This window comes from Hevea brasiliensis, chromosome 5 (assembly GCF_030052815.1).
Source record: "Hevea brasiliensis isolate MT/VB/25A 57/8 chromosome 5, ASM3005281v1, whole genome shotgun sequence".
NCBI lineage: Eukaryota > Viridiplantae > Streptophyta > Magnoliopsida > Malpighiales > Euphorbiaceae > Hevea > Hevea brasiliensis.
The window spans coordinates 752,665-763,467 of record NC_079497.1 but is presented as its reverse complement, the minus strand read 5'-3'; the positions used below and the strand labels follow the sequence as shown (position 1 = coordinate 763,467).

At 33.4% G+C, this 10,803-nt stretch overlaps 2 protein-coding genes across 4 annotated transcripts; both read left to right on the top strand.

Moving 5' to 3' along the window:
- The first annotated feature begins 2,362 nt into the window (after positions 1-2,362).
- LOC110670198 (probable serine/threonine-protein kinase WNK5) lies at positions 2,363-6,853 on the top strand. Of its 3 annotated transcripts, none has more exons than XM_021832172.2 (7): positions 2,363-3,306; positions 4,541-4,806; positions 4,906-5,129; positions 5,218-5,375; positions 5,473-5,785; positions 5,881-6,228; positions 6,308-6,853. In XM_021832172.2, exons 1-7 carry the CDS (start codon positions 3,217-3,219, stop codon positions 6,715-6,717), a joined length of 1,809 nt encoding a protein of 602 aa, XP_021687864.2. In that variant the 5' UTR covers positions 2,363-3,216; the 3' UTR covers positions 6,718-6,853. The 3 variants fall into 3 exon arrangements, with proteins under 3 accessions (XP_021687864.2, XP_021687861.2, XP_021687863.2); XM_021832169.2 differs by having other exon boundaries at positions 5,866-6,228; XM_021832171.2 differs by lacking the exon at positions 2,363-3,306 and adding an exon at positions 4,044-4,468 and having other exon boundaries at positions 5,866-6,228.
- Positions 6,854-7,004: 151 nt separating this feature from the next.
- Positions 7,005-10,027, top strand: LOC110670199 (uncharacterized). The gene is made up of 3 exons (XM_021832173.2): positions 7,005-7,565; positions 8,960-9,287; positions 9,479-10,027. Exons 1-3 carry the CDS (start codon positions 7,072-7,074, stop codon positions 9,698-9,700), a joined length of 1,044 nt encoding a protein of 347 aa, XP_021687865.2. The 5' UTR covers positions 7,005-7,071; the 3' UTR covers positions 9,701-10,027.
- The last annotated feature ends 776 nt before the right edge of the window (positions 10,028-10,803 follow it).

Sequence of the window (10,803 nt, the reverse complement as noted above, 5' to 3'; positions counted from 1 at the left end):
TTTGATTGTATATTCACCATGGACCATTTGTATGCTTAAGTTTTTTGAAAATGACAAGTGATGTTCTCCACTAAAAATAATTAGTGATACTTTAATTAACTAATTTTATTTTCTGTGTTAAAATTAACATCAATATGGAACTTAGACATCAATATTGAAATAGATAGATATATTAAACTGATAAAAAAAAAATGAGCACAGCAGTTATTTCAACTACAATTTTGATTTTTTTTTTCAATAATTTACCTAAGAAAAAAAAAAAAAAAAAAACTACTTGAGGAGAGGAAGATTTCCCCAATGACTTCATGTGATGTAGTTGGGATGAATATAATTTAGCAACTTCTCAAAGTGGTAAGTTGCTAACCACATATCTTAAACCTTATTTATTATTTATGGATCATCAAAACCAAACGCCCAATTTATTTATTTTTATTAAAAAAATTAATGGGTATTATTCAAATGAAAGCTAATGATGCGTCTCTTGAACATGTTCACCAACTACCAGTAGGAATGCACATTATTCGGTTATGATTAAATAATCGAATTAAATCAATGAAATTCAATTATTTTAATAAGAGTAAATTCAGTTCAGTTTGATTTTCTGTTAGTAATAATAAAAATTTTAAATTTTTTATTATTGATTCTATTACATTTGATTTATTAAATGAATTAATCAAAATAACCAAATTTCAATTAATTAATATATTAATTATAATTTTATTAATATTATATTATTTATAATTATTATTTTTATGATTTTATAATAATATTTAACTTATAATTATTATCTTATTAATATTAAATTATATTTCTTATTTTATATATATAAAAAAGAATATAAATATATTTTTATTAATATTTTATTAAATAATTAATAATATAAAATATATTTTTTATTTTTTTCTGTTAATTTAGTTATAATCAATAGCCGATTGAATATTTTTTATTTCAATTAATTTCATATTTATCTAAATTTTGATTTAATTTAGTTAATATTTTTAGAGTCGATTAATAATTTAATTAATTAAGATTTTAGTTCAGTTCGATTCTATTAATCAAATGCTCATCCTTAGCTACTAGAAGAAGACCTATAAGTTTGTATAAGTTTGTGGGCGCAGTTGAATAAATGAAAGATGTAGTAATAGCAATTTTCCAAATTTTTTGCACTTCTCCAAACTAATTAGATTATGATATAATGCATTTTTGTAAAACTAGAACAATGACAATGCGAAATTGACTTGTAGCATCAATCTCGAAACTACAAGAAAAACAATGCGTTTGATTTAGCGACGCTAATTAAGTTATCAACACCGACGAAATTTCACAATGCGATTGCCTCGGCATAAGGCAGGAGGACAATGTTTAACAACGCATGAGCGACGGTAAATGAACTTCCAAGCGATATTATAATTCGTCGTGAACCATTATGTGTCGCTCATGGCTATTATCGGATAAATTTTTTTTTTTTTCTTTCATCTCTGAATTATATTATAATTAATATGTGAGTTTTTCAATAAATAATAAAAATATTTAAACTTCTCTTAATTAATTGATTAAATTTACAAAACTCAGAGAAACAAAAGTTTATAATCAAATTAAAATTTAAATATATTTTTATATATTTTAAAATATAAAAATCATAATATAAAAACCAAAAAATTAATCACATCCATAGATGCATTTTCAATAAATTTCCCTTATTAGTAAATTTTTAACCATACTTTCAGCAATAATATTTTAATATTGTAATTTTATTTTATAAAATTCAGTAATAATAATAATATTATTATTATATGGATATAATTAGTTACAAAATTTAAAATAATATACTATATATATATATTAATAAATGGAATGGTGCACATACAAAATGGAATTTAGTAAGTCAGAATGATTTTTAATTTTACTATTATTTGTATATTTTGATCTGTAGCACGCGTCAACAATTATAATTTTATAAATATATAATTATTAGATAATTTTAAAATTCAAAAAATAAATTATATATATATATATAGCTAATAATGAACAATAAATAATCTAAAATGATTTCAGGCATGATGCGAAGTGAAACACTTAGAGCAGACAGCAACGATTAAATAAAGCTTCTCCAAATGTGTTGACATTGATATCAAAATTTATTTATAAATAATAATAAATTATTTATTGACCAATATAAGAATTAATAAAAAAAAAATAAAAATTAATAAATGAAATTAGCAAGCTGATTTAAAAAAAAAAAAAAAGAAATTAGCAAGAATTCAAACTCTGGTTCCAACCTCCTCATCAGATTACTCTCTTTCCAATATATATTCAAAGTCAAATTGCTAATAAATTTCTCATCAATTGGAGCGTCACCTCCTTTTGTTTATCTACCGGAGGACTTGCATGCAGAGGAACATTTCTCTGCTGTGACCTTGCCGCCACGCTTACCACCATCACCAGTTCACCACCATCCCCACCTTCTTCTATATTACTCCCCTACTTGCTTTTGTTGTTTTGCTTACTCATCAAATTTCATATTTCCAATTTCTCCAAGACTTTCAAAAGGCTTTTCTCCCCTACCCTTTTCAGATTTTCCTTTTCTTGAGCTCTCACATCCACAAATGGTGCTATCAAAACGTCGTGGCCATAGGTTTTTCAAGTTTAGAAGCAGCCCCATTCATGATTCTTCTTCTTTTGGATTATTTCTTTACAATTTTATTGAAATATAATCATAAACAAGGATATTCCAATTAGCCTTTTATCTATCTATCTATTTCTCTATTGGTTGAAAAAAAAATATATTCTCTTCTCTACCATATCAACTACTATTCTTGTATAGGTTTCCCAGACTCTCCACCTCTAAAAATATCTGCACAGCTTTTTTTAAATATTAATCTTTTCTGGGTTTAATACAGAGACAGATGGTTGCCAAGGACTACGAGTTTGCACAAGGAGCACTTGTCGAAATGGCTTGGATTATGCTGTGTGTCGATTACTCGAGGCTTTTTTGGTTATTATTTGGTGTTTTTTCCTACGAAAATCATGAGGGAAAGCCTCGGATCATCTAGCACAAGCATCTCCAACTTCTTCAATAGTTTCTGTAGATAATAAATAATATACAGTAGATTTAGCTGATCATAAAGGTAATTAAGAGGGCTGCAACAGAAAACTTCTCTGCTGGTGTGGGTTTTCAGATAGAGGGTTTCTTGATTAATTAGTTTCTCATCAGCCATGTACAAGAATCGATTAAGTGGTAGCGTTGGTGGAACAAAGCCACAGCTTGGATATGTTGAAACTGACCCTTCTGGTCGCTATGGACGAGTAAGTTTAATATTTTCTGATTCTCTGCAATTAATTATCTTTTGCTTTTCTGGCTTCGTTGATTTAGTAGTTAATTAGCATGCAATTATAAGTAAAGTAATCTCTAAGGAAGATTTGCAGAGATCTAACATGCATCAAGTTGAATGATCAATCCATATAGCAGAGAATGTAAAATCTTTCTCCTAATTTTGGTACTGCTGCAAATTTAACAGTGACCTAATTTCATCTGCCCCCATTTTTATGTTCTTCAATAAGCAAAATTGAACTCTATTCACATTAAAAGGCAATTTAAAAAAAAAAAAACTTTATTTTTAATTGCCAAGCCAACTGCCCAAGTCTTTGTTTATTTATAAAAACTAATAATATTTTATTATTTGTAATTAATTCAGATAACAAAAAAATGCCGGGTTGAAGACATGAAATGACCTGAGAAAGTCTGTACCTTAGACGTGTGTACTATATCAAGTCCACAGTGGCAACCTTGCATAAGATTAAACTTGTGATTAGTTGAAAATAAATTATAAAAATTAAGTTGGATTATTATGTTTCTTTCTCTTTATTTCTTTATTTTCTTTCTAATTTTTAAATCCCACCCATCCTAAATTGAGTTAATTACAGGGCTTCCTTAGACTATATTAAATTTAAGGTACTATAACTAAATATTATATTAGGCAATGAGTATATTCTAATGATTTTCACTTCTTGCCCTTCCTAGTTCGGTCAACCTTTTTGAAATTTATGGCCTTCGCCTGATGGATGATGAAAGATGAGACAGCCGACACTAGAATTCTAAGCCAAAAAACCTGTCTCTCCAGTATGCTGAAGAGACGTTTTTCAATTTTCTTGCAAACTTGAACGTTACTCCGAGTGAAAATTGAACAGTTTCCTCTTTTCCTTCTACCACACTTGAGCTGCATGCAAATGGAAATAAAGCCAACTCTGAACACTTTGTGCCTAGAAATTGAAGAGTGTTTATGAGGGATGAATATTTTAAACTAAAAGAAATGAAATTGAAAGATGGTTTTGATGAATAATTAAACTAGAGTGCTGTCCTGTTTCCTTCGTAATCAACAGGAAACATCGCACTGGAAAACATCAACAGCAACCAAATAACTTCATGAATCCGTGCAAATTTATTACAATCATTCGCACTGGAAAAGGGGTAAATCCTAAGCTTTTCTTGATGCTAATGGCTACAGAATGCTAATGGCTTTTGTCCATATTTTTTATGCAGTTCAGAGAAGTTCTTGGCAAAGGTGCCATGAAGACAGTGTATAAGGCTTTTGATGAGGTTCTTGGAATGGAGGTGGCATGGAATCAAGTGAAGCTTAATGATGTTTTACGTTCACCAGAGGAGTTACAGCGACTATACTCCGAGGTTCACCTCCTTAAGAACCTCAGTCATGACTTCATCATAAAATTCTACACATCTTGGATTGACATTGATCGAAGAAACTTCAACTTCATCACTGAAATGTTTGCCTCAGGCACCCTAAGAGAGTAATGAAAACCACAAAAGACCTAATCATTCCACACTTGTTCTTATTCCTAAAATTAGTTGGTTTAAGTGAAGCATTTGGTGTTTAATGTTTCTCTCAGGTACAGAAAGAAGTACCAGCGAGTGGATATTCGAGCAGTCAAGAACTGGGCACGTCAAATTCTCCATGGACTTTCTTATCTTCACGGAAACGATCCTCCTGTGATACATAGAGATCTCAAGTGTGATAACATTTTCGTCAATGGCCATCTTGGGCAAGTCAAGATTGGTGATCTAGGCTTAGCAGCTATTCTTCGTGAGTCACAGCATGCTCACAGTGTCATAGGCAATTACTATTTCCCTCTCTTCTGTAATTTTGATCCCTCAATCACCTTTCTGATGTATTTCCTTTTGGCTTCTGATAAATTTATTAGGTACCCCTGAATTTATGGCACCAGAATTATACGAAGAGGAATATAATGAACTGGTAGACATTTATTCCTTCGGCATGTGTGTGTTAGAGATGCTCACTTCTGAGTATCCATATAGCGAGTGCTCCAATCCAGCCCAGATATACAAGAAAGTGACTTCTGTGAGTTTTTCACTCATCAATACTATGTAATGTGTTCACCAATGAAATAGAGCCAAAGGCCAATATGTGATGTGGTGTTTTCTTTCTGACTTGCCAGGGAAAGTTGCCAGAGGGATTCTACAGGATTAAAGATATCGAAGCCCAGAAATTTGTGGGGAAATGCTTAGAGACTGCTTCAAAGAGGTTGCCTGCTCGGGAGCTCTTGTTGGACCCATTTCTGGCATCTGATGAATCCAAACTGCTGCCAGTGCCAAAAATCCCATTTCAAACGTCTTCTCCTGATGGAACAGAGGAGATCATTCCATCTTTGTTGGCTGACCCTACCAAGGCCACAGAAATGACTATTACCGGAACCCTGAATCTTGAAGATGACACAATTTTCCTTAAAGTACAAATTTCTGACAAGGATGGTATGCACATGCTCACTCGCATTACAGGATTGAATCAAATTTGCAAATTGATTGACACAATTTTTCTTTAATTGGTCTAGTTTTGCTAAACTCAGGTGGCACCAGGAACATATACTTTCCCTTTGATACCATGAACGACACTGCAATTGATGTCGCACTGGAAATGGTGAAAGAATTGGAGATCACTGACTGGGGACCAATGGAGATTGCTGAAATGATAGAGGAGCAGATAACATCCTTGATTCCAAACTGGGAAGAGTGGGACTTCTCCCAAGTCTACCACCGGCAGCACAGCTTTAACTATGATGATGAAGAAGAGGACAGAACCCACCATCCTTTCCACTCCATCTCCTCCCGTAATTCTTCTCAGGCTTCTCTTTTGGCTTTAAACCCTTCCTATGATAAGCAGCAGCATCACGGAAGCAACCATGAATGGCTTCAAGGTAGATACATCGTATACTTTGGCTTATCATTGAGAGCATCTGAAGCTTAAATGCTAATTAACATGCCGTTAATGAACAGGAGAGGCATTTATGAATGATGATGCGAGTTCTCAAAGCTCGTTCAACTGCTCTACTTTAAATTACTGCTCAGGCAATGAAGATGACAGCGATATCAGAGGAGGAGAGCCTCTCTGCTTCACAAAGGCCCATAAATCTACAAGATTCTGTCCTGCAGACAGCTTGTGTGCGAAACAATTAAGACAAAGCAATTGGCATTTGGATTCTTGGGAAGGCAATAGCTCAAATACCCAGCGAAAGCTAAGCAGGATCCGATCACTTGTTGATGTTCGTAGCCAGTTATTGCACAGATCACTGCTGGAGGAGATACACAAAAGGAGATTATTCAGGACTGTTGGAGCTGTTGAGAATATTGGATTTCAAGAGCCCGGTTTTCCAGATGATGATGAAAAGCAAAGATTTAAATGGTGAAAGAAAATCCCATTTATTAGTAAATAGATAACTTTTGCACTGTGTTTTTCTAAGCAATGCTTGTAAAAACTGTGAACACCTTGATAAGGTTTTGGGTTTTGTTGAATCAAATAAGCCACTGTCCCCATCCTGGACACAGCATCTCTCTTTTACAATTGACCAAGATTATTGGAAAGCAAGAATGGCAACGTGCCTCGATCTCAATGGCATGCGTAGCAACGTGCATGCCCAATGGGCCCATTTATGTTTGAATCCAAAGCTTGCCTTTACAAAAATTAAGCAGGCCCACCACCTTCTCCTTCTCCTCTCATCCTTCTTCCTCCATCTCACAATACGTAACGCAAGTACGCAGCCATGTCCCTTCTACGCAGTGGTAGTGAATCACACATCTCTGCTCCACCCCCATCTCCGATCCCCACAGGAAAAGGATTGCGCTCCGCAGCCAATGAGAACTTGTGTGACTACCTTGCCAAGTCCTTGAATGTTCCTGATCTTTCCCTCCCTGATCCTCACCTTCCGCTCAATGACACTCATCAGATTCCCGCAGAAATTTATTACCCATCCTTAGAATTGAGTGATTATGAGACCATTGATAGCCTCTTGAGGTCCGCTAGGGAATTCGGCGCTTTCAGGATCACCTGCCATGGGATTTTTGGTGACGAGTTGCGATTGTTGGTCCATGAAGCCGATCGGGTTTTCCGCGATTTAGAGCAGGCAGATATAGGATTTCGAGGGAAGTCCTCTGAGCGTAAAAAGAACAAGGAGCAGATTGCGTGGGTTCGTTCCAGGAAAGGAAGAATGAAATGCGAGCCAGACTACTTCGTGCCCGGAAGATATCGGGATTTTAGGTATACTTTCTTTCCTTTTCTGCTTCTGTGATCCTATTGATCCGATATATCGGCGTCATCAGTTCGTAAATAATTTTTTTTTTTATATTTTTTTTGCAACTGTTCGTAATTAATTTTCTTGATTAGTAATATTCAGATGCTAATCGGGCCTCCTCAGCTGCCTACCCATGTCTGAGCTTTGGAATCCTAGAATCAAGATTGAACCAATACAAACATTTCTTCTTTTAGGTTCATACATGAACTTTCCTCTGGTGAAAATTTGCCGAGCTCAAGTTAAATCCAAGTTAGACCCTAGCTTATTGAATCTTGAAGTTTAGCACGAGTGTGGAATGGTTTAAGTTTAAAACTTATCTAATTGGGTTGGAATGAGTTTCTAACTCTACAACCCCATAAATGATTTTTAGTATATATAACCTATTGATTTTTACCTAAGGAACTTTGATATTGATAATAATGATGAACTGATTAATTGATTTAAATTACTTATAGATTTTAGTGTAGATTGTTTTAATAGGCAAAATTTTTTTAATGAGATAATTAATGAATGTGAGATAACATGGTCTAGCTTTTTGTCATTAAAAAAATTATTTTTAATCGAATAATATCATGATTATTATTATTATTATTTTTCTTTTTTTTTTTTTGGCTTATTGTAGCAAGGTTATTTAGATTCTGGTGAAATAGAAATCATGCATGCTAAGATTAAGGAAATCATAAAGAAAAGAAATGAATACCTTCGCTTTTGAAAAAGTAGAACTTAACACAATCATTTACCAATTAGACAATTTACTTAAAAATCATATAAAAAAGTTGAGTCATTGATGTTTCCAAAGAACACAAAAAGAATAAGAAACATGCAAATTCTTTTAATAAGTGAATCAATACTATCTTTCAAGGTCTACGATTGATGAAAATTTTTACCCCTTTAAGCACATAAGTTATCAATGAGTCTTAATTTAGTGAAACCAAAGTCATTTTCATGAGGTTTTAAGTTAAAGTTTCATATGGAGCTAATGGACAAAAAAAGGAAAAGAAAAAAAGTTCTTTTGTTGACAATGATAAAAGAGGTCTCGCTCTTTTGCAAACAGTTTGATATGCTGTAACTTTGGCCAAGTGGTTCTGAATTTTTTACTTAAAACACTGTGTTAGTTTGCAACCTGAGAAAGCCAAGAGAGAACATTATCTTATTCTTTTTATTTGAGTTTTAACAGTATTGCTATTTCCATTGTTATTATGATGTGTATACTTGGATCAATTTTTGGCTAATTAGAGAGACAAGCATTAGAATCATTCTGTTGGTAGGGGACTACTTAATTTAGCCAGCAGCAAATTGATTATGGAATAAGTATTATGTGGCCTACCAGTAGTTGATATATAGTTCTCTGAATTTGCAGTGAAAAGATGGAGAATATTGCTAGCAAACTTGATGCGATTGCAGAGCTGTTAGGTAATATTTTTGTCGAAAACATAGCTAGAATGCAATTTGGAAAGAGAATCCAAGGGAAAGAGTCTGTCCTCAGTTTATATAGATATAACCACAGTGATGATATGCTACGAAATCCGTCTTCCTCTAATGAGAGAAACAGCAAAACTTGTGATTATACTTTCTGCCTTCACCTTCCTGCAACAACATCTCAATTTCTTCTCCGGTCAGCGCAAGGTCCTTTGTCTTTTGATGCAGGGCCAGACACCATTGTGGTCATTGTAGGACACCATATTGAGGTATCTCAGGTTTTATTGTTCCTCTATTACTCCTTTTAGTCTTCTTATTTGTAGGGTTGCATATGCATATCACATTATCACTAGTTTTGAATTGCATATTTGCGTTGTGATCTCTTGTGGTGCATCCATGATGGTGATGGAAAAAGGAAATGTTCTTGCAAAATGTAAATAATTTTGCTCTCATGACACAGGAATGGAGCATGGGGGATTTCATATGTGTCTGTGAGGAAGTAATATGTGTGCCTCACCTCCAAGGAAGCCAAGCTCCTCTTTCTATAGAGCTCAAGTGCTTGTCTTTAAATTTTGATCCTAATTCCAACAAAAATTGTAACACAATATCCATTAGGGATCAAATCCTATTTGTGCTAGTCATTGCTTTCTTGTACAAAATTTTTGTTTTTCTGTTGTCATGACTTGCAAAAATGTAAGCACATTCAAAGCATCATAGTCTGATGATAATGCTTTTATTTGCTGATAGTTAAATAGTTGCAATTTTTTTTTCACTGTCTTTTTTTGTTGATTTGAATCCAATGGAACATGAACTCGAGACTTTACAAGTCTTGAAATGACTTTAATGCCACTGAGTTGAAGCTGTTAGTTTTTACATGATTTGGAATGCATAGTTTGAAAGGTTGATAAGATTTTGTTTAACCACTGACTAGATTATTAGATATGGTGTTTGACAGCAGGAAGCTTCATTTGTCAAGCTACATTTTTACTGTGGGGGAGAGGAAGTTTCATTTAAGTTAGTTGAGATATCACTTTTTGAGGCCCCGCATAAAATCCAATGAAATAAGAACAAAGATTTCTCATTTCTCTTACTGGGTATAAATGGCTTATACATAAAAAGGAAGGTGAAGTACCTTGTACCAAGAGGAGAAGAAAGAATCCTACCAAACAGATAATAATCCTTGCAAAGATATTGGCCAGTCACATTTCCATCTTGTTTTCTTTTTGTTTGCACCAAAAGTCTTAGCCTATTTATGAGATGGTCGGTCCTCTGTGCCGTCTATTCTTGTATTTGCCAAACATCTCGAGCAGGGTTTTGGAGTTATTAAGCTTATGGTAGTCCCCTTAGTATCCTGAATTATTGAATCCACAAGTTGCTTCTTGTTTGCAGTTTTCTTATGCAAGTCTATTATCATAAAAATATGAGGTAATTTTTATCTCTTTTTTTATCATAAAAATGGTTAATTTTAAAAATTAGTCTGCCACCTCCTTCTGATTGAGGTATCGAATTTGTCTTTAGTATTGGCATTTTGCAAGAAGATGGCAACAAATTTTGAATAACGACATGCGCGCATGAGACTCTCCTATTTTAATAACCTCTGCTCTGTCCGTCCTCCATTTAGATTTCTCTAGATTTTTGTCTCCCACACGTGCACCCATCACCATCCACCCCCCTTTCTCTTTTTTATTCACTCAGCTATATACAAATATATATATATATATATATATATATATATATATATATATATATATATATATATATATATATATATATAAGGACTTGTAT